This window comes from Mus caroli, chromosome 11 (genome assembly GCF_900094665.2).
Source record: "Mus caroli chromosome 11, CAROLI_EIJ_v1.1, whole genome shotgun sequence".
Classification (NCBI taxonomy): Eukaryota; Metazoa; Chordata; class Mammalia; order Rodentia; family Muridae; genus Mus; species Mus caroli.
This window is the reverse complement of record NC_034580.1, coordinates 117,151,747-117,178,401: the sequence shown is the minus strand read 5'-3', so window position 1 is coordinate 117,178,401 and position 26,655 is coordinate 117,151,747. Positions and strand designations below refer to the sequence as shown.

The 26,655-nt window shown below is 47.2% G+C and overlaps 2 protein-coding genes across 3 annotated transcripts in view; both read right to left on the bottom strand.

The window, feature by feature from the left end:
• The window catches only part of Foxk2 (forkhead box K2), a 50,291-nt gene extending 34,070 nt beyond the window's left edge, over positions 1–16,221 (bottom strand). Inside the window, exon 1 of one of the 2 annotated variants that reach the window (XM_021177329.1) lies at positions 15,692–16,221. In XM_021177329.1, coding sequence (XP_021032988.1) covers positions 15,692–16,083 — 392 coding nt within the window. In that variant the 5' untranslated portion in view covers positions 16,084–16,221. The remainder of the gene's footprint in view (positions 1–15,691) is intronic. The other variant, XM_021177331.2, reaches the window with a different exon arrangement.
• A 3,701-nt stretch (positions 16,222–19,922) lies between these two features.
• The window catches only part of Narf (nuclear prelamin A recognition factor), a 17,422-nt gene continuing 10,689 nt past the window's right edge, over positions 19,923–26,655 (bottom strand). Inside the window, exons 8-11 of the mRNA XM_021177725.2 lie at positions 25,413–25,476; positions 24,173–24,310; positions 23,675–23,832; positions 19,923–21,815 (exon numbers count right to left, since the gene is read on the bottom strand). Of these exons, the coding sequence (XP_021033384.1) occupies positions 21,574–21,815; positions 23,675–23,832; positions 24,173–24,310; positions 25,413–25,476 (602 nt within the window). The 3' untranslated portion in view covers positions 19,923–21,573. The remainder of the gene's footprint in view (positions 21,816–23,674; positions 23,833–24,172; positions 24,311–25,412; positions 25,477–26,655) is intronic.

Sequence of the window (26,655 nt, the reverse complement as noted above, 5' to 3'; positions counted from 1 at the left end):
CCAGGCTGGCCTCGAACTCAGAAATCCGCCTGCCTCTGCCTCCCGAGTGCTGGGATTAAAGGCGTGCGCCACCACGCCCGGCTTTGAACCCACATTTTTTAAAAACAAATATTTTTTTATCATGGGAAAAACTAACTTCAAAGACAGTTTACCTGCAGTGGGTGGAGGCTGTCTCTAAAACCTGTTGTGTACATGTGCTCCAACCCTCAGAACTCAGATCAACAAACAAACAAACAAACAAACAACACTAAAAAACCATCCATCCCAATCAACAACCCTCACTGCTTTACTCAAATACATTCAGTTCAAAACAAAACGTGCCCTGAGGCAAGCAGGGACTGTGAGAGCCTCTCTGGGAGTCAACAGCCTCCAAAGGACCAGTGTGCACTAGAACAAAAATGAGCAACTCCTGGCTTCCCAGGCCAAGTACAAGACGGGGGGTGGGAGGGGGATAGGCAGAGCCCATTCCAAGACTGAGAAGACTCCTTGCTTTCAGGAACTCTATCTGGGACCATCCAGACACATGCTACATTAGCTAAGGAACAAATATCTCAGCTACTAAATGAAAGGTTCACATGGTGCACGACACCAACAAACTACAAGGTGAACGTGATTTCCAAAGCTACCAGCTTTCAACACGACAACAAAAATCCCAAGTCACATAAAGAAACAGGAGTGGCTCACCAAAGGAGCAAACAAGATTTATGTACAGTGCTTGGTGCTAGACCATATGCTTAACATATGTTAGACCCTGGGTTCAACCTCTAACGTACACACACACACACACACACACACACAAACAAGAACAGTACAACAAAAAGAATCCAGTCCTGAAGAATAGATGCTGGACTTACTATACAAAATCTTTAAACAATTTTCTTAGCAAAACACAGTGGATCATTTCTGCAGTCCCAGGACTTGGGAAGCTGAGGTAGGAGGGCCACTGAGAGGTCAAGACTAGCCTGGGCTACACAGTGAGTTCCTATCTCAAAAACAAATAGAATAAAATCCGGGGGCTGGAGAACTGGCTCAGTGGTTAAGGGAGTGTAACAACCACAAGGACCAGAATCCAATTTAGGTCCAGCAACAGAACTGTGCAAGGTTCACAACCTCCAACTCCAGCTGCACGTGTCCGGCCTCCCTGGGAACAGGCACTCACATGCACATGCAGACACACAGACAAGTAAAAGAAACCCCAGTGTGGTAACTCACTCCTTAATGCCAGCCTTGAAGTACAGAGAGTATGAGAACACCCAGGACTACACAGAGAGACCCTGTCTCAAATACATAAATAAATGAATAAATAAATGAATGAATAAATAAATAGAAAAGGAGGGAAGTGGGCGAATACATACATAGAGAGACCCCGCCTCAAATTAATTAAGTAATTAATTAATTAAGGAGAGGAGTGGGTGAATACATCCTGAGCAACAACCACAAGAGAAGAGGACACTCTTGTCGATCCTAGCACTCAGAAAAGGCAAAGGCAGGAGGCTCACAGCAAGTGTGTAGACAGCCTGGGCTTCAAAGTTCCAGATCAGCTGGGGCTACACTAGGACTGTTTCTAAACAAACCAAAAAAGAAGAGTATTTTTATCTTTGAGAAGCTAATTTCAACTAGTTAGACAGCATTACATAAGAAACAGGGAAGGAGGTAGAAGTTGTTAAGCTATCAAGTCACTAAATTCAGCTTGGTCCAGTTAGGATAGTGTGCGGCGCTGGAAAAGGCCTGGTTTGGAAGATGCTCCAGTTTGGATACCCTAAGGATCGTCTCCCCAGGGCTCTTCAAGGACAATCACCCAGAATGAGTAAGACAATAAACAAAGACCACTACACCCTACTCCTAGCCCAAGACAAGAAGATGGAATCCAGGTTAGACAGGAGACAGTCATACCATACATGATCTGTAGGAGAAGCAAAAGCAAGCAACACAGGGAAGACCAGGTCCCTCTGTCTAGCATCAAAATAGGGTCAACAGCAGGATGGCTTTGCTCCTCCAACAGACCAATAATGGTTTTCAAGTCCCACCATGAGTTCTATACCCTGATAAACATTTTTTACTTAAAGAAACCGTATGTACATCTGCCCAGGTTTCCACAGGATCAGCCATCTTTTGCTTTAAAGCATACAGTTTGAAAACAAAAGCCACTTTGGATAGTCTATCATCAACCAAAACAGGAATAGGTGGCTGGGCAGCCCACATTATGAACCCCAAAACGAGAGGCATAGGCAGGCAGATCTCTTGAGTCAGCCTGGTCTGCATGATGAGACCCTGTCTAATGGGCACTTAATGGTAGAACACTTATACAACATATGTAAGGCCATGCATGGGCTTGACTCTCCAGATCCCCCCAGAGTGGAGATAATTATAGTCCAGCATGAATTGCCTTGAACATGTCTGTATCGAACCCCAAGGTTTTCTGGTGTTTCTGTTTTGGTTTGCTTGTAGGTGTGTCTGTGAATCATGTGCATGCCTGGTGCCCAGAGACAGAAAAGGGTATCTCATACCTTGGAACTGAAATTACAGTCAGTTGTAGGTGCTGGAACACCTGTACTGGGTCTGCTGCAAGAGGAACAAATGTTTGTAACTGCTAAGTCATTTTCTCTAATTACCTCCCAAGTTTTGTTGTTGTTTTAAGATTTATTATTTATTTATTTATTTATTTTTGAGATGGGGTCTCATTGGCTGGCCTGCAACTCTGTAGATCAGGCAGCCTTTTAATTCACAGAGATCTCTGTCTGCTTGTTCCCAAGTGCTTAGATTAAAGGTGTGCACCAAAATGGCTAGCCCTAAGATTTATTTTTATGTATGTATCTGTATATATGTACAATGTGTGCAGGGGTGCTGTGAACGAATTTAAGTCCTCTTAGAGCAGCCTGCACTCTAAACTGCTGGACTATCTCTACATTCCCCAAGTCAAATTTTAAAAGTCTACATCAAACAGCGTTTAATTCTAGCACTCAGGAGGCAGAGGCAAGTACATCTTAGGAAGGGGCCAGCATGGTCTACAAAGTGAGTTCCAGGACAGCCGAGGCTACAGAGAAACCCTGTCTCGAAAAAACAAAAAGCAAAACAAAACAGCCTACCATCAAGGACCAGTGAGATGGTGAACAGGTGACGTCACTGGCTGCCAACACTGCCAACCTGAGTTCTCTCTGCAACTCCTATAGGAGACAGAGCCAACTTGCATGGGTTGTCTTTTGACCTATACATGTATGTGCCCCCTCTGACCATATGCACTGAATACAGACTTTTTTTTTTTTTAAATAAAAAGTCTATATTGAACAATTCACTAGCAAATACCTAAGCCCTATTAAGTCCCTTGAGCTAGGGGAGGTCACAGGTCACAGTTCTGTGACCCTGAAGAGGAGCCATCTAGGCAACAGAATGGCTATTTAGGCGTACTTAGGCTATGCTCCAGTGCAAGAGAAGAACAGCACACACACTCATAAAAGCCAGGGTGGACAGCTAACCTTTAAGCCACACTTTTCTGCACTAACTAACCTCAGACCGCCATGAAAAGGATTCCTCTAACAGTTTAGAAATGGCAAAACATAGCATTTTTACAACTCCTCTAGCTGTCGCTAGCAAACCTGTTCATATTCTATTTAAGAAAGAATCAGGAGCCAAGCTTTGGTACTGCAGCTGAGTGAGTCTCAGTATCTTGGATAACTATCACTTAGTATGGCTATGGTGACTCTAATGCATATCTAACCACTCCAGTAAACCAGGGAGGCAAAAGGTGAACTCTGGTTAAAGAACAAAACAAAACCCCAACCAGTGTTGACCCAACCCTTATTAACCACATTAAGTATGTCTACAAGACCATGTCAAGCTAAAGTCAACTGGACAGAAGTACAAGTACCTAGTGGACGAACAAAAGCTACCTCAGCCCTGGGACATAGCATCTGTCACTCAGAGCATATAAGGGCATTGCACCAAGGAGTCTGCTTTTTTTTTAAATTCAATGTTTATACTCTTTTGGATATGAAGAATCTTTTGCTAGTTTAATGTTTGGTGGTCCCACACAGGGCCTAGATACTTCGAGGCTCCTTCTCCAGGTTCAGAAAAGGCATGCTCTGCTGAAAGCTGTCAGGACTCTAGTCAGGTACCATTTAAATAAACACTCACCAACGAAACCCAACCACTTGTTGGAGTTTGGGATTTTAGGTTATTTCAAAACTGTAATAATTTTTTTCCAAGTTACTTTGGAACCACCATTTGAGGCTTCAATATAACTACTACAATATTTAACTCAACCTCGACCTTGGAGTCTTTTCAGATTTTCTATGAAGAAAATTCCCCCAAAAGATTCACCAGGCTCTCATCCAGTCTGCTTAGACTTGTTGACAAAGGATCTTCAGGGCTCTCTTCTCAGCTCTAATACCCAGTTCCTTCCTCTACCAGAAAGCCCACCCCATGCATCAAACAGAAAAGAGAGGATCAAGCAAGAAACCAGGACAGTTTTTGTTACAGGCAGAAGTCAGATGCTATTGTGGGGGCAAAATTGAGATCTCTCTCCCGTAAGCCACATACAAACCCAGTTTGAAAGGGAACTAAGATATCAAGGGAGTTCACCGTGGGGGAGTGTGACCATCAAATGTGCCTACAGTTGTGACTATGTGAACGGAGTCATTTGGAGAATACGTATAAAAGTGATGAGTTATGAAAGTCAGTTTACAACTGAATTTAATCCACTCTTTCCTGCTGGTTTAGTTAGCACAGGTGAACCATGCTACTCTGCTAGGGCAGAAGACACAATAATTTGGGGATAATTTATGCATACAAAGAGTTCTGAGCCTTTTTTATAATTTAATTAATTAGTACTCTTTTGGGTATGAACAATCTTTTGCTAGTTTAATGCTTGTGAATTTTGAGAAATATCTGGAATCTGAACTTCAGTACATGTTTACTTTCTTATTTAACCCAAGAAGTACCAACGAGTCACAGGAAGCCTAGGCTGTGTGATAAAATTTACTACACTTAAGAGGATATTGGCAATGTGTGGTGCGTGCCTTTAATCCCATCACTTAGGCAGTAGAGGCCTAAAGACAGATCTCTGTGTCTGAGGCTAGCATCGGCTATATAGAGTTACAGGCCAACCTAAGCTATGTGCAGTAAGACCCTGCCTCAAAAGAGGGAAGGAAGGGTGAGGAGAGAGGGGGAGGGGAAAGAGGAGGAAGGGAGAAGGGGAGAAATGAGTGAATAATGGGTAGTATGGCTAGGTGTTATAATTAGGTTTTATGAAGTCCTGGTCAGGGTTACTGTTGCTGTGATGAAACACCATGACCAAAACAACTTGGGAAGGGAAGAGTTTATTTGGCTTACGCTTCCATATCACAGTTCATCATCAAAGTCAGGACACTCAAGCAGGGCAGGAACCTGGAGGAGCTGATGCAGAGGCCATGGAGGGGTGATGCTTACTGGCTTTCTCCTCATGGCTTGCTCAGCCTGCTTTTTCATAGAATCCAGGACCACTGGCCCAGCAATTGCCCCACCGACAATGGGTTGGCTCCCTCCCATCAATCACTAATTGAGAAAATGCCCTTTAGTCTTGCCTATAGCACAATCTCCCGGAAACATTTTCTTAATTGAGAGTTCCTCCTCTCAAATGACTTTAACTTGTGTCAAGTTGACATAAAACTATCCAGTACATATGGTTTCTAAAAATTGCAGCTGCAATTAAAAAAAAAAAAAAAAAAACTTAAAAAAATTTGAGGTGCCAGAGTTCAGTAAAGGATCAGCTGCCCGAGCTGCACGTGGACCCGAGTGCAGCACTGCCTGCCACCCCACCCAGTGCATGCAGAAGGCCAGATGCAGTGGCAAGCAGTTTCAATTCCAGCTCTGGAGAGACAAAGACAAAGCACCAGTGAGAGAAAACATGGCTGCAGCATGTACAAAACAGCACCCGAGGTTGGCCTCTGGCCTCCACCTACACAAAAGGAAAACGGAATTCAAAACTTGCAGTAGAAAGTGTGTGCGTGCAAACTGTTAGGTTTACAAAAGACAGTAATAGTGCAGTGCTTCTGCAACTGGGGATCCAAAAGGAACCTTCCAGAACATGGGGAGAGCAAGGAGCCACATCCAGCTAGAACCCCATCCTAGTCTATCGGCACCTGAACGTGTTTGCCTAAGAGTAATGTTAAACCAGCAGTAAAGAGACAAATCAACTAACACCAGGCAACTACACTGGGCCACTTCTAGGGACTGCAAGTCTGTCTGGGATTTGGTGCCGACTCTGCAACACTAGAGGGGAAAAAGCTGTGTGAGAAGAGGAATTAGAACAAGAGGCTAATGACAACAGATCACAATGTTCTGTGGATAGCAAGGAAGCCCTCTTGCTCTCCAAACTGGGCAATGCAAGGCACCGCTGCCAGGTTGTCCTTGAGAGCAGTGTGTTACCAACCACTCTTCCAGTGCCCTGAGCTGCTGTGCCACCTGGAAAACAATAGATGGCTTTCAAAGCTCCCTAATTAGAGAGCTCAGTTTCAAATGCACACTCCTCCTCCTCCTGGGTCTCAAGTATGTATAAACATAAACATGAATTTAAAAAATACAAATAAAATACAATTTATTTAGATACTGACAGAAGCCAAGAGGGACAATCATAGCACCATCCGACCAGATTCCAGAGTCTACTGGGACTCCCCCATTAGGAAAGAATAAGTCCTGATTCTGCACCTGCTATGAGACAGTGGCTCACAAAGTAAAAAGGGAGACAGCAGCACCTAACACTGAAGCTGGAGAAACACCAAGCACTGGATGAAGGGAAAGAAAACTGGGAACTTCAGAAGCCCCAAGGCCAGTGAGAGACAAAGGAGAGAACGCAGCTCTTTTTGTCCTCACAGGAGACCCAAGGACAATAACGGCTCTGTGGCAGTCCTGCTGGTCTTCCACCTCCAGCAAACCAATGCCAGAATTATGATTCTCCATTTACCCTGTGGAGCAGTAGTGTGCTTCTTCACCAACGGTCATCCTGGAAGATTGTCGGCATCAGGGTCCCTCCACAAGAAATCCGCATCTTCCTGACATTGTCCTGGGAGAACCAGCCTCCAGTAAGCAGAGGTCAAATCCTTATGACCATTCCTATCCTCTAGAAAGATAATCAGAACCAGGCAGGATGGCACATGTCTGTAATCCCAGCATTCAAGAAATAGATGCAAAATGATCACCACAAATTCAAAGCCAGCCTGAGCTACCCAGAGAGAGATTCTATCTCACAAGTCAAACCAAACCAAACCAAACCAACCAACCAACCAAAAAGACACCCAGAAACTGCTGTTTTCTCTCTAAAGACTAGAACAGTGCAATTTAAAAACCAGTAGCTCCTTTCTCCCCTAACAGGAGAGTGAACTGTGAAACTTAATGAAAACAAGCTTAAAAAAGAAAACAGGGCTGGCCAGGCAATGGTGGTGCAGAACTTTAATCCCAGCCCTTGGGAGGCAGAGGCAGGCGGATTTCTGAGTTTGAGGCCAGCCTGGTCTACAGAGTGAGTTCCAGGACAGCCAGGACTATACAGAGAAACTGTCTTGAAAAAAAAACAAAAAAACAAAAAAAACAAAAAACAAACAAACAAAAAAAGAAAATAGGGCTGGAAAGATCTTTGCTCTTCCAAAGGATCCAGGTTCAATTCTAGTTCCCACATGGCAGTTCACAAACTTCTCTAACTCTAGTCCCAGGGAATCCAAAGTCCCTTACCCACTGTGGGCAAGGCAGTCATGTGGTATACATATCTGTGCATATGCAAACCATCCTGTACATGTAAAACAAATAAGATCTCAGAAAGGAGAGAGAAACATGTTAAAAGTGTGAGGCTAACGAACAAGTAGCCCTCAAAGCTGACGCTACACAGGCCAGGCCTCTACCTCCCTGCTCTCTGGATCCACAGTGCTGCTAAGCTGGAAGATAAGGACAGACAACAGTGGAGCCTTCTGTGTGTTCAAGCCTCACGGCCCCACAGGACCAGGTTCCAAGCACTAAGACCAAAACAAATATGGCCTCAGGTTTGTGTCCCAATTGGGACACAAATACAACTGTGCTGTGATGTAGACACTTATCCCAATCATAAGGGACCAGAACCAGAAGGGCTAAGTGTGCTGGAGTGTAGGTACCACTATCCAGGAACAAGTCCTTGCTGTCAGCCAAGAGGCACGCAAAGGACTAGCAAAAGAGAGCTGCCTCAGAGCTAAAACCTGACGGTTCAGCAGGACATAGAGCCTGCTAACACTGACTCACTCACACACACACACACACACACACACACACACACACAAAAGATAAATAAATGTTTTCTTTTAAAAACTGCTGCAAGGCTGGTGGTGATGGTGCAGATCTTTAATCCCCAGCCCTCTGGAGGCAGAGGCAAGTGCATCTCTGTAAGTCTGGGGCCATCATGGTCTACAGAGTTCCTGAACAAGGCTACACAGAGGAACACAGTCCTGAAATAGATAGATGGATAGATAGATGGACAGACGGGCAGACGATAAAAATTTAAAAGCTGGGGCCAGGAGATGGCTTAGCAGTTTAACAACTTACAGCAGCAAGCTGAAACAGTATTTCCTATCAAATCTTAGCATCCCTAAGGTGAGATGGGAGGTGGAGGCAGAACAATCACTCAGAAGTTCACAGGCCAGACTGAAGTATACAGAGAAGTAGACACAAGAGAATTCTACCTTAATAAGGCGGAGAAATGGAGACCAACTCCTGACATTGTGCTCTGACTTCCATATACACGTGATGTCATCCATACATGAGCCCACACTTACACACACACTTACATACTTACACACAAGGGAATTTTTAAAATGTTAAAAATGTGTATTACTTAAATCTAAGACAGCCCACACTATCAAACAGGGGGCTGGTCAGTCAGGACCCACAGAGTAGAGATGACTCCAGCCACAGTTCTCTGGCCTCCACATGTGTACTGTGGCACATGGACAGGGACACACACACACAAATGGACTTTAAAGAAACGGGGAGCTTGATAGCACACACCTTGAAGGCCAGTACTCAGGAGACGCAGAGGCAGGCAGGTTTCGGTAAATTTCAGGCCAACATGGTCTATGATCTACACAGCAATTTCCAGGGCAGCCAGGGCTACATATTGAGACCCTGTTTCAAAAAAACAAATACATCATCATCAGAAGCCACAAGGACAGAGGTGCCCTCCTGTGGCAGGGAACTGTGTCTCACCTCTCGAATGCCGAACAAACCCGAGATGGCAATGCGGTCCCAACATAGGGAAGAGACAAGTCTAGAGTGACTGTCCCCAGTGTCCACAACCAGTAATAAATGCACCAATGTGCTGAGTGAATGTGCACGTGGAGCCTGAGGGCAAGTCACGAAAGGCAACCACTGGCACAGCAGAGCAGTGTAGACAGTAGCTTCATCAGACCCTGGTCCTCAGTCCAGGCTTTTATCTGCTCAGCTAACCCCGAGTTGCTAAGCAAGGTCATCTCAAGCAACCCTTACAACCCTTGGTGGACAGACAGCAGGCTTTGTACGGGGTGGGAGTAGGGTGGGGTGTTCTGATCAGCTCTGCTCCGGTCTTCTCCAGCAGGGATATTTATCCTCCAGCTCATACTTGTCATTCTGCCTTCAGACCAGCAGGGTCTCTGCTGTAACCCTGCAGGGTCTCTAACTCTAATCTTACCTCTCCATCCTTTTGTGACCCTCTTCCCCTTACTCTCCATCCTCTATCCTGTCTCTGTCCTCACCCTGTAAAGGTTATGGTCCCATTTCACAGCCACTCCCACCCGCCTGCCCCTTCTGACTTGTCCCTTTCTGATACTAGTATTCTCTGAGAACCAAGGTGCTGTCCAACTCATTAGGGATGGGGAAGTCACTAAGAACCCTCCACTCATCTGACGAGCTGCAGGAGCCACCGACTGAACGCCTGCAGTCTCTCTCCAGTTTTCCCTGACTTACGAAACAAGCCTGTAAATATGACCCTACTAAATACGGTCTTCAAGTCAAACGTATATGAGGAGTATGGCTGCATCATGACGCACTGCAAGGAGTCAGTTAAATCAGTCGGACATGAGAAGAGGGGTCACCCTTCTTTTTTTTTTTTTTTTTTTGCTTTTCGAGACAGGGTTTCTCTTTGTAGCCCAGGCTGGCCTCGAACTCAGAAATCCGCCTGCCTCTGCCTCCCGAGTGCTGGGATTAAAGGCGTGCGCCACCACGCCCGGCTGGGGTCACCCTTCTTAATAAGTGTAATCTATTTTGTATATTAAGTGGATCATGCAGCAAAACATGGTGGTACACACCTGTAATCCTACCCCTAGACTAGAAGGCAGGGAAACCATGGAGTCAGACACTGGCCTAAGCTATACAGTGAGACCATCTCAATAAACAATTACTTTTAGGCAATATAAAATCAATGCTTTGTTTATGATGGCTACTAGTCTAGACTCTGACTAAACTATGGACTTGGGTTGAAGAGGTAGCTTGGCAGCTAAAAGTCCTGGGTGCAGAGGAGCTGGGTTTGGTTCTTGAGTAGCAGCAGCTCATACAGCCTGTAACCTAGTTCCAGAGGACCGTACACCCTCTTCCAGCCCCTGGAGGCACCCGGCATGCCAGTGGTGCACAGATATGTGAGAGCAAAACACTCATATAGATAAAATAAATTACATAACTCACATTTTCTTTTTTTTTCAAGATTTATTTTATGTATATGAGTACACTGTAGCTGTCTTTAGACACATACCAGAAGACGGCATCCGATCCCATTACAGATGGTTGTGAGCCACCATGTGGTTGCTGGGAATTGAACTCAGGACCTCTGGAAGAGCAGTCAGCTGAGCCATCTCTCCAGCCCCTGACATTTTCAAAGTATAAAACAACCATGAAGCTGGGCATGGTGGTGCATGCCTTTAATCCCAGCACTCGGGAGGCAGTCAGTGAGTTCCAGGCCAATGTAGAAAGACTGTCTCACTCACATACATACATACATGAGCTGCATATTTGAGGGTTGGGGATGGGGGCTGGAATTAACTCAGTGGTTAAGAGAATGCACTGCTGTTGGAGAAGATCTAAGTTTGGTTCCCAACACCCATGTCAGCTCACACCCACTGGTAACTCCACTCTGAAGGAGCCATACTCACACACATGTATTTTAGAGAGAAAAGATTTTTAAAAGTTGCTTATTTTTCAAAACAATGTTGCCAATTTTGACGTTACATTTAAGTCTGCTACCATGACAACAACAGGAACACACCCAGACTTCCTGGTCCCACTGACTTCTTTTCTTTTTTCTGTTAAGGATTTCTCTGTGTGGCCCTGGCTGTCCTGGAGCTCACTCTGTAGACCAGGCTGGCCTTGAACTCAAGAGATCCGCCTGCCTCTGCCTTCTGTGCTGGGTTTACAGGTGTGTACCACTGCAGCCTGGCTACACACTGGTTTCTTAGAACAGTCTTAGGACTAAACTTAGCCACTGGACAGCGAGGAACCCTATACTCCATGACTGTATTAGTACCTTTCTGTTGCTCTGATGAAATACCATCTAGAAGAACTCATACAGAAGAGTTTATTTTGGCATATCCTTATCTAGAGGGATAAAACTCACTGTGGTGGAAGGCAGCAGGAGCAAGAAGCTAAGAGATCAGATCTTGAACCATGAGCTTAAAGCACAGTGGAAAAAAACACAAAACAAAACAAAACTAGATGGGGCTTTTTTATTTGAAAAGCCTGCCCTTGATGACATATTCCTGCAAGGCACACTTCCTAAACCTCACCAACTGGGGACCAAATCGTCAACTGTCTGAGCTGATGGGGGACATTTCACTAAAGTGAAAGCCATGTTCCACCAAGTCCACACAGACAAACCCACACCTGTGCCTGCACACCCTTCCAGCTGGATTCCATCTGCTCCACAGTATAGATTCTCCCAAGCTGGGAGGTTCCCTCCACCCACCCACCTTCAGGAGACCCTCCAGATCCCAACTTAAGAACACCAGGGCTTCTCCTAAGTCACGGCTTCTCCTAAGTCACAGCGTCTCAAAAAAAAAAAAAAAGTTACATTTCCCTTATACATGGCTTTGCATACTTGGCTGAAAAACAAGGGTCTTGTGGATTTTTGTTTTTGAAAATACACATGCCAGGCTGGAGAAATGGCTCAGAGGTTAGGAGCACTGACTGCTCTTCAGAGGTCCTGAGTACAATTCCCAGCAATCACATGGTAGCTCACAACCATCTGTAATGGGATCCGATGCCTTCTTCTGTAGCTGATGACAGCTACAGTGTACTCATATACATAAAATAAATAAATCTAAAAAGAAAAGAAAGAAAGCACACAAGCACCTGTCGTTGTCATGCATAACGAATCCCAAGTACTCACCCACAGTGGGCACTGGGCTCACCAGCCATGCAAAGACATCTATACTTTTCCAACCATAGTTACCACCAGAGCTAGGATAGTCCTATCCAAATAGGTATGCCAAGTCCATACAGTATATACTATTTCAATGAACTAATCACACTTTAAACCACAACTACTGTACTTCATATCCTTCCAAATTACCTTTGAATTGTGTTTTCTTAGACAGGGTGGCACTTGTAGACCTGGGTAGCCTAGAACTCAAGAGAAATCCTCCCACCTCTTCTTCCCAAGTGCTGGGTGGGATTAAAGGCTTGCACTAAGATGCTGGCACCTCGCTGAATTGTTACAAAATACAAACATAAAAACTGGACTAGGATAAAATTGTGGTGGTTTAAATACAAGATCAACCAGTAGGGCGGCAGTGCACACCCTTAATCCCAGCACTCTAGAGGCAGAGTAAGCAGATCTGAGTTCCAGGCCAGCCTGATCTATAGAGCCAGGGCAAGTTCCAGGTCACCAAGGGCTACAGAGATACCCTGACTTCAAAAACAAAACAGATATAAGGCCAGCCATAGACAGAAACATTAAGAATATTTGCAAGCAGAGTGAGTCAGTCAATGGTAGCTCATGGATCCCAGCACTCAGGGTTAGTGGATCCTGGGCAGTGGTGGTGCACATCTTTAATCCCAGCACTTGGAGACAGAGGCAGAAGATCTGAGTGAGGCAAGCCTGGTCTACAGATCAAGTTCCAAGACAACAGGGCTACACAGAGAAACCCCGTCTCCAGAGGAAAAAAAGCTGGGGTGGAAGACTCACTAAGACAGAGTTCAAGGCCAAGTTTATCTAGACTAGTTTACCTACCCAGGAAGCAATGTATTTGAAAACAAAATAACAAGAGTATTTACACCGGCTGTAGGGTAGACCAGTTCCTAGGTGGAGGTAGTAAGGTCTCCAGTTCAAGGTCACCTTGTCATAGTTAAGACTGTCAGCCTCAGCACAATTCTTCCATTATACACTCTTTTAAGTGTGCGGATACCTATTTGTTTGTTTAAACTTAAGATTTTGGGTGGTCAGTGTTGGTTCTGCAGTTAAGAGCATTGACTGTTCTTCCAAAGGACCCAGGTTCAAATCCCAGGACCTACACAGTGGCTCAAAACCGTAACTCCAGCTCCAAGGAATGCCAAGTCCTCTTCTGGCCTGTGATGGCACCAGGCACACGTGGTGCACAGACGTATTCTGGGAGGGGCTCCCAGCACCTATGTCCGATGGTTCGTAACAACCTTTAACTTAGCTACCGAGGGATCCTCTGACGTCTCCTACCTCACGTGTACACGCCAACACAGACACATACTCACAAGTTTTAATCTAAGTTTTTAATTCAATTTGAAATTTAAAAATAACAATAAAAAATAGCTTGTAGGCCAGCAAGACAGATTACTGGTAAGTGCCCATGCTGCCACATCTGATGATCTGAGTCTGACACCCAGGACCCACACAGCGGAAAGAAAGAACTGACTCCAGCAAGTTGTCCTCTGGCCTCCATTGTGCTGTAGCGAATGCAAGCAAGGCACAGATATAAACAAATGAACTCTCTATGTAGAGCAGGCTGTCCTTGAACTCAGAGATCCACCTGCTTCTGCCTCTTAAGTGCTGGAATTAAAGGTGTGTACCACTACACCTGGCAATAAATGTCATTTTAAATTTATTCTATTTCATGTGTATGAATATTTGCCCACACATATGTTTGTGTACTATGTGCCTGACTGGTGACCACAGCATTCAGAAGAGGGTATCTGATGCCTAGAGCTATAGTTACAAATAGTTTTGAGTGTTAATGTAGATGCTAAGAACTGACGCTAAGTCCTCTGCAAGAGCAACAAGTGCTATTAACCAGAGACTGTTAATATTTTTAAATAAACAAACAAACAAACAAACAAATAAATGAACTTTGTAGCCAAGCACAGTGGTGCATGCTGGGACACCCTCCCAAAGCTAAGAAATATGGAGTACACACACATCAAACCTAAGTTAACACAGCTCTTGCTATTATCTCCAAAAACTGAAAGCAATTAAAAAACCTTCAGTCTGTGGCAAAAGCTCTACTAGCACTGATCTAGAGAGGGACCCTGAGGAATACTTAGCATTTCCTGGAGAGCAAACTTGTTTTTCAAGCACAATAAACAATAAGTTTATCCAACCACAGAACCAAATTGAAATTGTTTTGTGCTGTGATTGACAGTTCCCTATGAGGCTTCCTTGTAATAATTTTGTAATTATTCTACACAATCTTGTAATAATTCCTTAAAAACCAAACACCCTTTGTTCTGTTTTGTTGTTGTTGTTTTATGAGACGACATCTCAGCATGCAACGCAAACTATTCTAGAGTTTACTCCACAGTCTAACCTACCCTGGAACTCAAATCTCTACTGTCTCAGCCTCTAGGGTGCTGGGATTACAGGTTGAATACACTCGACCTGGCTAAAAATGCTTTTTAAAGATTACTTGGTTGAAATTAGTATCCAGTTTTCCCAGATTTCTAAGGTTCTGGACAGACAGGCTTTTAATCCTTGGGAGTTTTCAATTTTTAGGCTACAAAAACACTGGGGAAAGAGAATTGTTAGGCTTAAGACGCTACCTCCAAAATATCTTGCTACTAAAATGTGAATAACAAAAACAACAAAAAAAAAAGGGTACCAGGTATCTACCCTTCATTTTAGATAGTTCTCAGGTATCTACCCTTCATTTTAGATAGTTCACCACACACATCTTAGCATCTCCCTTGGGTGCCTCCTCCCTGATGGTTAGGCACAGAGCACCCATAAAACTTCCACCCACCAACGATGGTGATGATGGCAGGGAGGGCCGAGGGTTGATGGCAGAAATGATGGTGTGTGTTCAGAGAGTCCCATGTCAGACTGGACAAAGGGCCGTGGGTTAGAATACCGGTGCAGGGGACCTGGCAGTAGGAGGGCAGATAGGAGTGGGCCAGCAGGTTAAATACTCCGGGTGGAGCGCTGGGGGGGGCTGTGGTCCCAGTGCTGGTCGTGGGCATTAAACTAGGATAGGTCAGAATCAGTCAGGTCTTGGTTATGGGCAGTGAATGGGTCCTGATGGTGAGTCTAGCCTTCCTTGCTCCCGGATAGCGGATCAGGATCCCTCCCTGATGGGGACCAGGTCTTGTTCAGGGTCTGACCCTGCTCATGGGTAGCTAACATGGGTCTTCTGCGTCCTGCCTGATGATGGGCAGTGGGTCTGGGTGCGGGTCCCGCCCCTCCCCGGGGGTGGCTGCTGTGGGTCAGGGTCCCTCCCTGCTCGTGGGTAGCCACCGTGGGTCAGGTCCAGGACACTGCCCCCCTCCCGCCACTCACACGCGCGGCAGCTGCAGCGGCGGCGCCCCCCGCCGCTGGAACACCCCGTCCACGAACACGCCGTTCTTGCCGAGACAGCGCAGGTAGAAGTCGCCGCCCGCGTCCGGCCGGGGCTGCGCGGGTTCCGGGGCGGCCGCGCTATGGCCGCCGCCCGGGGGCGTGAAGATCTCCAGGTGGCGCCGCGAGATGAAGCTCGAGTGGCCCATGCTCACATCTACCGAGCCCTGCGACGAGTTGCGGCCGATGGTCACCGACCGCTTCTTCATGAGGTACTCGAACTCGCGGCCTTCGAGCCGCGCCACGGCCCAGCCGCCCGGCGGGGATCCGCCGCCCCCGGCCCCGCCGCCCGCGGGAGGGGCGCCCGCGCCCGAGAGCGCCGCCGCGGCCGCCATCGCCTGCGAGGCCTGGCCGATCCGCGCGGGCGCCCTAGCGGGCCGAGGCCCGGGCGCGGTCGTGGGCCGCGCGAGCCGAGCACGGTCGCGGAGACCGCCGGCCGGCGAGGAGAGCTGCGAGGGCGGGAGCTCGCACGGCCGCGCGCCGGCCCTACGACGGACGGGCACGCCGGCCAATGGGCGCGGCGCACGCAGTGGGGCTACCGAGGCCGGCCAATGGGGAGCCGCGCCGCCGAGCGCCCGCACGTCCGGCGTCGTCGCGCGACGCAGGTTGGCCGCGGCGGCGCGGAAAACCCGGGGCGGAGTGAGGAGTTGGCGTGGGGCCGCGCGCGTTCGCGGGCTGAGCGGGGGTCCAAGGTCACGACGGGCGCGAGTGCGCCCCGGGAGCCGCTGGCCCCTCTCACACTCCGCCCTAGGCTGCGTAGAGCCAGGCGCGCTGCTCGGGAATCTGCCGCATCGACCCGTGTGTCACAGTGCAGGGATGTGACAGAAATTAACCCAGTATGCATAGAGTTCTGCACTCAGTAATTCATACCAAGGACTGCAAATCTGAGCTTTTTTCCAATCTGTGTGTGTGTGTGATAGAGAGATCCCATCTCTCCCATTAAGAAAGAAACCACAACGCGGGCCCCTGGGATGAGCAGAGCTATGCAGATCGAGCAGGCTGTGAGGGGCTCCAGAAGCCGGTGCCAACATAGAGATGAAGCTGAGACCCCCTAGTGTCTTCCCCAGGACCGAAGGGCAGTGGATGCACCTGCTTTAGCTCTGGTAAGAGAGGCACGTGGTCATAAAGAACGTCACATCAATATGGTGGCCCTGGGTGCAGGCGATGGGACGCAGTGTTCTCTCACTGATGCACAAAAGGAGTTCAGGTCAGGGAGAGTGGAAAGGTTGAGAGAGTCTGTACTTAAGCTGCATAGGATAAAATGGACATTCTAGCCAAGAGCTTCTAAACAGAGGCCCCAGACTAGAGGCATGGGAACATTTTGTGTTCTAATTCATTCTATATGTCTAAACTTGCAATAAAGTTAATGGAAATCAGTCTTTATAACATTTATATATCTTATTTGACATATGTGTCTGTAATTACAGTATAAATTCCTAAGGGTTCAAAATGCTTTGTACTATAAATATGGCAAAGAGCCATTTCATTAAATATTAATTTGAGGCATTGTAGGTGATGAACAGAAAACTATGGAAATGATAACTAGGTGAGTATCTAGACAAACACAGTCAAAGGACAAAGGGTGTCAAGAGCAAGAAATGCCCTCCCATTACTGTTGACACCGTTGTGTTGTCCTGCGCGGTTGCTTTAATACATGTTGGAGCCTAGAGCAGGTTTGAGGCTCTGCCATGTGACTCTAGCATCAACCTGTAACAGGGCTAGATCTAACTTTTTACACTTGGCTATCCAGGTATGTAAAGTAAGCATACAAATCCAACACTTATGTTGCTTTGTTCGGCTTTTGTGGCTGGTTTTGGTGTTTTCTGTGTGGAGGGAAAGATGATCAGGCATATATAATAACCCTGGCTGGTCTGGAGCTTACTATATAGGCCAAGATCACCTAGAACTCATAGAGAGCCACCCACCTCTGCCTCCCAAGGGATGGGATTAAAGGAATGAGCCACCATATCTGGCCAAACCAAACACTTACAATAAAGATATTTATTTTAAAGCACTTCTTCAATGTACATGTAAACTTAATCATTTATTACAGATGAGAACGCCTCTGTATTCTAATAGGATATATGTGCTTGTCTGTTCCTGTGTATGTATTATAGAAGAGTGTATGTATCCCACTGTGGGTCATGCAGCACCAGGGACTGATGTCAGGATGTCCTCCTCAATGGCATTTCTTCCAAGATAGGGTCTTTCAATGAAAGACAGGGTCTTTCACCGTTTTGGCAAGGCCGACTGCCTAATGAGCCCTCGGGACCCATTTGCCCATACTCCCACATATGCCCCATTCCCGCCCAGCAGAATATTTGATCCTGCAGGATATAGAGCATCTCCGATACTTTTCAGAGTGGATCCATATGTTTTATTTGTTGGTTTGTTTGAGATAGGGTCTCACTATGTATCCCTGAATGGCCTGGCACTCACCATGTAGACCACCAGGCTGGCCTGGAACTCAAGAGTTACTTTCCTATGCATCAAGTACTTTGATTTAATGTGTACTCCAGCAAATTTTGATTTTATGATTATCAATAAGAACACTGGTTTATATAAACACACAGCTACAAAATAGCAGAAGGATGTTTAAGATCATTTCAATAGTTGGCAAGCCTTTCTCCAAAATAAATGTAAACAAAAATCATGATACCAACTAGAAGGGCTAAAATTATTAATATGACTGACATTATAAAGAGCTGGCGATGACATGAAGCAGCTGAGACTAGAAAGTGGTGAGGCACTATGAGAGATGGTTTGTCTCCTTCTTTCCTTGCTTTCAGGCTCACCTCAAACCCTGAGAGTTCTGAGGAAGACCTTGAGTGCTGGATCCTAACAGCAGAGGGTGGGATACAAGGCACTTACCATGCCTGCTCGTGTGCTGCTCAGGGTAGACCCAGGACTTTGTGCGTGATAGGCAAGGAAAATATATCTGACTTCTTGTGAATTTCACAGACGAATAATGTACGTTCCATCTTGAATTCTTAAAAATACTCTAGGTTTTGCCTTTTGCGAGGGAGGGGTAGGTTTCTCTGTGTAGCCCTGGCTATCCTACAACTCCCTCTGTAGAACAAGCTGGTCTTGAACTCAGAGATCTGTCTGCCTCTGCCTGCAGTGCTGATATTAAGGTTTAAGATCTTTTTATTTGTGTGCCACGTGCATACGGGTACTCCAGAGTCCGGAAGAATGTAACCCCAACCCTGTGGTTGGGTCACCTGTGATGCACCTGGGAAGCCCACATGTCGACCAGTAATGGGTAAGGCACACACTGAGTCAGATCTTAACAGCAGTCCAAACAAAGTACTGAAGAATGCAGCAATCCTCCCTGCCACTTTCTGCTACTATGGATCTTGAGAATGAACGTGGTGCCCATGGATGCTAGGCACACACCCTGCTCCTGAACTATGGCACAAGCCCTGACAGAACTATTTCTAAATTACCTGTAACAGAAACCAAATTTAGTCTTTGAGACAGAATCTCATCATGTAGAAGCACGGTTACCCACAGTAGTACAAACCCATACAGCTCGGGCCAGGTAGGAAACACACTAAGATTAGGCCTCTGCCCAACCAGAGCAGAAGCATGGTACAGCAGAGCACTGGGCAGACAGGAGTTTGGGTTATGCTTCCCCTCATGCCTGCACCAGCAGATGTTGTCCACTCCGACTGTCATGATGCTTTGACCGGGTCCTGTCTGTCATGAACTTGCTCACTTCACACTTCCATTGCTTTGGGTTTTGTTTTTATTGGCGGGGGTGAAGTTGGGGGATAAGGCAGGGTTTCTCTATGTATTCCTGACTGTCCTGGAACTCACTCTGTAACCTAGACTAGCCTCTAATTCACAGAGATCCACCTGCCTCTGGCTCCAAGTGCTGGGACAGAAAGGCACCTGTAGTCTTGAAAAGCTCACAGGGCCACAGCCTAGCATCAGCGAAACAGAAGGCCATAGATCTCACATCTTAGCCCCTAGCCTATGTTGCTATCATGGGTGGTGCCATGAAGTTTGCAGGAAGTCAGTCCCTTCCCACGCTGACTCCCCGTGTTCTGAGCCTTCTCCTGACCTATTAGGAAGGGACTGGGAAAAAGGTATCATCACCCAGGCTGGGGCCTGGTGAGGGAGGCGGACTGCGGGGTGTAGTATAGGACAGGAGAACAGCTGACTCCTTCAATGCCACACTCAAGACCCCATTGCATTGTTTATTCCATAATCAGTTACTTTGGGGATGGATACCCAAGGCGTATAGACTGAAAGCAAAAAAAAAATCATAATTTATAATAGTGGTTCTCAACCTTCCTATGCTGTGACCCTTTAATATAGTTTCTTCTGTTATGTTGACCCCCCAACAATTATAAAATTATTCTGTTGCTACTTCATAACTGTAGTATTGCTACTGTTATGAATTATAATGTAAATATCTGATATGTGACCCCTTTGTGGGGCCACAGCCCACAGGTTGAGAACCACTGGTTTACAATAACATATCCAGTTACACTCCTAGACAGACTCACAGGAAGACCAAGACATGAGGCATGTGGGACTGTGATAGAGCTGACAGTACTAAGGGTCAAGGCAGTCACACACTGAGCATTTCAAGGGCTTCATCAAACCCCTTTATCTCCTGGATGGACTCTATCTAGTATGTGTCACATGATTTTGTGAATTTCACCATCGAGCAGCTATTTCTGTGTGTGGACATACTGTTTCCCCTAAGGCATGCTCGCACTAGTATAGTGAGGGATGAAGGGATGCTGTCCCAGACCAGTGGGCTTTGTGAAGGAGAGGAGGTGCTCCAGGCCTATTTGTATCAAAAGGCACTGGGGAGGAGTTTAGAGGAGGCTGGACATTATAAAGCTGTTTCACCCATTCCAGGGTCCATGGAGCCTCAGCTCTATCTTCCTGCCCCATAGCAGTAACTGTGAGCTGCACCACCCTTAGAACCCCAAAGCCTAGGTGGGCCACCCTCTTAATTCTCTACTTGTTTATTTTTAAATATGCATTGCATCAAATCCAGGGTGTGATGCATGCCATTCTCAGCAGCCTTTCTTCTGAGGTGAGTCCAGCTCAACGCTGATGGCAGGTCAAGTAAAAGAATGACTCAGGCACACCAGTGGTCCAGCTTGCCAGGGCTGTAATGACTGCTGGCCTTCGGGGACTATGAAGAATATGGCTCACTGTTACTATGACTTAAAACTAGTGTAATTTTCTTTACGGTTATTTTGGGGGTATGGTCTCGGTGGTATATATGCATGCCATGTGCCTGTGTGAAAGTCAGAGGATAGCTTGTGGGCGTTGGTCTCTCCTTCCACCATGTGGGCCCGATGGATCAAACTAATGGTGGTACCAATAAGCCACCTTGCTGGCCCTAGAATTGAAAATTATTTTTTAAAAATCTATACACGTGAAAGAGCCAAATTGGGCCAGAAGACTGGGCCTCTCTGAAGGCCACAGTTATCCACTGTACAGTAGCCTGGCCTTCCTGATGCCTCCATTTCTGCAGCAATAATCTTAGGCTCGTGGATCACAACCCCAGGGTCTTGGTTCTCTAAAAACACATTTTGATTTTTTTTTTTTAAACCTGCAAATCAGGGATCTGTCCCTGGCCTCTTTGGGATCTTTCTCACAATCTTGGGATGAAAGGCTACGCAGAGAGGGAAAATACTTCTCCCATGTGCAAACATTCCACTCCCTCACACACTACAAAGATAGCACCACATGAAAACTGTGTCCTGAAGCGCTGGCAAAGCTGCAGGGACCCGTTGTTCCTTGAAGCACCCACCACTCTCCATTCAGAGCTGTCCCCTCCTGCCCTTCAAGCTTTGTCACCACTTGATATCCAGGCCGTCTGTGCAGGGCTCCAAGCTCTGGTAGCTGGTGTGCAGCACCTCCTGGACTTTGGGGGATTCAGTACCCTCCAGCCACTCCTGGTACAACTCCTGCACATGTGCACTGCTCTCTGGGGGCCGCACAGGGATGCCGGAGTAGATCCCTTCCATTTGCTGCAGCAGTGCACGATCTGTGTGGCCGTCCTCTGTCTGTGCTTGGCCTCTGCCATTTAAGCAACCTGAAAGATACACACAAGTGGACCTCTTCTTCCCTGTGGGTGGCCTGTCACGGGAGCTTTACCTCAGGGCACATAGCGAGAAGCATGAAGCAGGCAGTACTGAGTGGCTTAAGATTGTACTGGGGCTCACTGTATTGTCATGGAGCCTGCCCAGGAGGAGAGCCCTGGGTGTTCTTACCACATACATTACCCGTAAACTGGTCTTACCTAAAAGCCTTAAGAAGTAGACAGCAATGGCTGCTATCTGGATTCCTGGCTTCTTCTGAAAATTACCCAAACCAGCAGGCTACGAGCACAACTGCTTGCACACTCTGTTGTCTGTGTGCAGGCCTAACAAGGCTGGATTAGGGCTGAGTGAGGTATATGAGCTCTCCATAAGTCCACACTTCCCAGTCATATGGTCTTGAGTATGTGTCACCTTCTGTCAGTACAACCCATTCTTTTTTTTTTTTTTTTTTTGGTTTTTCGAGACAGGGTTTCTCTGTGTAGCCCTGGCTGTCCTGGCACTCACTTTGTAGACCAGGCTGGCCTCGAACTCAGAAATCCGCCTGCCTCTGCCTCCCGAGTGCTGGGATTAAAGGTGTGCGCCACCACGCCCGGCAGTACAACCCATTCTTAAAGCTGAAGATGACACCTTGATGTGACAAAAATGCCATTAAGTGCATAGGGTGGGAGCAGCTCGGTGGTAGAGTGTGTATCTAGTGTGCTCTAGTTTCCAATCCTAGCACCAAGACTTTCATGTAAAAGAACCAGGAGATAGGCTGGGAACTTAGAGCTCAGTGGGAGAGCACCTACCTACCACGTACTCCAGCACCAGGAAAAAACAAAACAAAACAGACAAAAACCAAAAAGCAGTGGCAGCAGGAACAAATTCCCACCTGGTTCAACTTCACCCTCCGCTGGCCCAAGCCACCTGGCAGCTGGGCTTCTGATGTGCACCTTCTCAGTGGGCATGAACCCACTTCCTCTCCTCTCCAGGCCTCTCCAGTCTTCCCCAGAAAGCAAGAAGAGCCCTCCAAGAGGCTCCGTCCTGTCTCTACCTACTGTAGCACAAGCTCCAACACAGCATCTACTTTCCTGAGCCTCAGGAAAAGCAGGCAGCCCCTGCTTTCATCCCCTCTTCTGAATGCTGGCTACTAACCTTGTCCCTCCTCTCAAAGATCCCTGAGGACATGGACTGGAAACCTAGGCTCTCCTCTGAGACTCTTCATGGGTCCGCTCTTCATTTCCGACTACCGTCAGGAACTGCCTGGCTCCCTCTGGGCCTTTCTGAGAATTCTCGTGTCCTACTTGAGAACCGCAAGCCCAGGATGACCTAGACATTCCCGATCTGGAGACAGCTCCTTCACACCCAGGGTCGTAGACATACCACTTCCGACGGCTCCCTCATTCTCTAGTACTTACCCCTACTGTATGAGCAAGAGATCCAGGTACTCGGTCCTGTCCTCACTCTGGCCTTCTCTCATGTCTCCCCATCCCAGTGGGAACTTTCCTCACCGGCCTGGGACTTTACACCTGCATGGTTCAATTTTCCTCTGCAGCCTGGGGAACTCTTAGACAGCAAGTAACACCTGCCTTTTCCTGCTGCCACTGTGCACAGAGCCAGCTTCTACTCCTAGGAGTCCCTGTGTACTGACTCCATGTGAGTGACCTCAGGAGCTGCTTCCCATCTGGTATCAGGTGAAGTTTTCATGTGGCACCCACAAGGGAAGGTATAAGGATACAACTATCTACTTCTCACACTACGGTTGAGGGAAGGGAACCTGCATGGCTGAGGATGGCATGCCATGGTGTGGGGGAGCATCCTGCCTTCACGGTTCCTGTTGGACAGGCTGTCGGGGGCCCTGTGAACCCCTTACCTCTGGGACACGCGAGCACCTCCACAAAGTGGTATGGGAGTTTGCCCTTCTTGAGCTTCTGGATCATGTTCTGGATGTTGCGAAAGCCGTACGCTGCAGCAAATCGCAGTAGGACCTCCCCATTCTTCTCAAGGGTAACCTCATGGAAGTCTTTGTTCCTATAAATCAATAAAGCTGATTTGAATGGCCAGTGACCTAAAGATCACTTCTGTTAGTCTGAGGTACAGTCTCACTATGTAGCCCAGGCTAGGTTTACCATATCTGCCCATTTTCAATCTAAGTTTTGAATGTCACCAAGATAATGTCAATGGAAACACACAAAAGGCCCGTCTACTGTAACCAGCACTGGTCTTCCCATGGAACAGCCATAGGTAGAGCAGCTAAGTATCCCATAGACGCCAGGCACAGCGCCCATACTGCATGTATGCCACAGACCTCACACCCTGCCCCTGCCTGATCCGTCAGCACACTCCTGGTGCTGTAGATGCTGGCTCAAACCTGAGTGCGCGGTAGGTGATCTCCTCCACGTGCTCGCCAAACAGCTCCTTGGCTGCGTGTCTGAAGACGTGAGCCAGATGCCCATCTGAACTCACTCCATCGTGACGCTGGACTGCCACCTCCTTCACGTCTCCAAACCTCAAACAGAGAAGACAAAATCTCCACTGTATTGATGAAGAGGCAGCAAGTGCTAACCCAGTTTTTACAGGGACAAAATCCAGGGAGTCATTTAAAGGACTAAGTTACTTTTAAACCTGGGGAACCATGTGGGAGCTGAGAATCAAATCTGGTTCCTCTGAAAGAGCAGTAAGCAATCTTAACCACTGAGTCATCTCTCCAGCCCTGAAACTCACATTCTTAATGAGTTCTAATGAACAACATGAAATGTCCTTTTGCATCCAGCCCTAGATTGCAAATGGAGCTACTTCACTGGGTTGGCTCCCTTGTTTCTTTGCGCAGCTACATACGCACTCAGGGCAGGGTGGCGTTATGGTGAATGACGTAAGTATGTGCTTGACTATGTCCAGGTTGTCACAGTGAGGACCCTTGGTCACCCTGGGTCGTCAGGTAGTCTCTGGCAGCAGGTATTCCAGCTGCTATAAGTCTATAGACTTCTGTCTCACCTCCCATAAAAGAGACACAAATGTAGCACCCAGGCCATCAGCTAGGCACTTGATCTTTGCAATATACTTTTTGTTTTGGTTTTTCCATACAGGGTTTCTCTGTGTAGCCCTGGCTGTCCTGGAACTCACTTTGTAGACCAGGCTGGCCTCAAACTCAGAAATCCACCTGCCTCTGCCTCTGCCTCCCAAGTGCTGGGATTAAAGGCATGTGCCACCACCGCCCGGCTGCAATATACTTTAAATGGGACCCAGGATGCAGCAAGAGCCAAGTCCTGACTGGGAATTGGAGTCATCATGGGAAAAAGAAACTCAGCAGCTGTCTTCTTGATGCAGAGAGACCAGAGGGAGCCACCTAGTTAGGTGTGGAGCTCTGCAACACATACCTTCTATGCTTGCCTCTCTCCCTGAAGGATACAGTACGGCCATCACTCAAGGAAGCCCCCAAGCCCCCTTGGCAGTACGAGAGAATAGTCCAGGATTCTACCTGAATCCATTACAAAGGCCAGGTTGGTAGGGCTGCAGGAACCTGTCTCAGTACTCACACGATCTAATCAAGGCAGCCCTGGGGCCTGCAAGGCTCACCAAGGTCCCTCCCAACTTACAAAGATGCCACTTACAAAGTATCCACAGCAATGTCTTTCACTGAGAGGTCACTTTGCTCCATTATCTGAGCAATTTCACCTGGAATAAAAAAATGAGGCATGAGGCTTAGTCACTGACAGGAAGCGAGGTGGCCAAGGTCGAAGGGGTCAAGCTTTATCTCCCCCTGAGATCCTGCACCGGGAGCCTGGGACCCCACCTTGCTGTATAATCCATTCCACGTAGCAGGAGAAAGTAATGCTAACATTAGAAAAACACTACAAAGATGGACCCTGAAGTGAGGCCATTCTGTACTTGCTTCCCGTGGCCTTGAAGTGGAAGCCTGCCTATGGTCCACACTGCAGTGCTCTGTTGTGACACACAGGCACTGTGCTGCATCAGCCGCTGCTCTTAACCAGAAGCCCTTGCTACCCTACCTTCTTCCTACATAAGGGCTCCCCAGAAAAGCCCCTGCCAGAGTTCCCTAGAGAACAGTGAGACAGCAGGTACCCTGAGACACCGAGAACACACAGCATAGCTTACGTCCTCAATGTGGTTCTAAGATGGTCCCCTTGAAGGCTTTCCTTTCACTCCACCCATGTGAGTAGGGAGACACTGGGCCCCTGCTCAGCAGGTACAGAGCAGCACCTTTAGACAACTTGCCATCCCTGCAACACTCTGCCACCTCGGGGAAGGATCTTTCCAAGTGTCAAAGCGAAGGAAGAGTTCCTGACCTTCAAGATCATCCTGACAGATAACCAGGCAAAGTGAACTGGTCTCAACACCTCTAAGAATCAGTTCTCAGAATCTAATTCCAGTAGCTGAGCCTGGATCCTAACAAGCCCCTGTCTGAAAGCTTCCAGGACACTAGTGGGTAATTCCCATTCCCAACCAAATCCACCGCAGTGTCTGAGTCAGTGTGGTTCTCACCTTTCCTGATGCTGTGACCCTTTAACACAGTTCCTCCTGGTGTGGTGACCTCCCGCCACAACATTACTTTCCTTGCTACTTCATAACCATAATTTTGCTACTTTTGTGAAGCATAATATAAAAATCTGATATTTGACCCCTGTGGGGGGGTCACACATGACCCACAGGTTGAAGACTGCTGCTCTAAAGCATAGCATCTGAGAAGCGTTACCAACAGGGCCACTTAATGCAGTATCATTAGAGTACATTTGAATTTTTCATTTTATTCAGTGTAAAAAACATTCTTTGTGCCGGGCGTGGTGGCCACACACCTTTAATCCCAGCACTCAGGAGGCAGAGGCAGGCAGATTT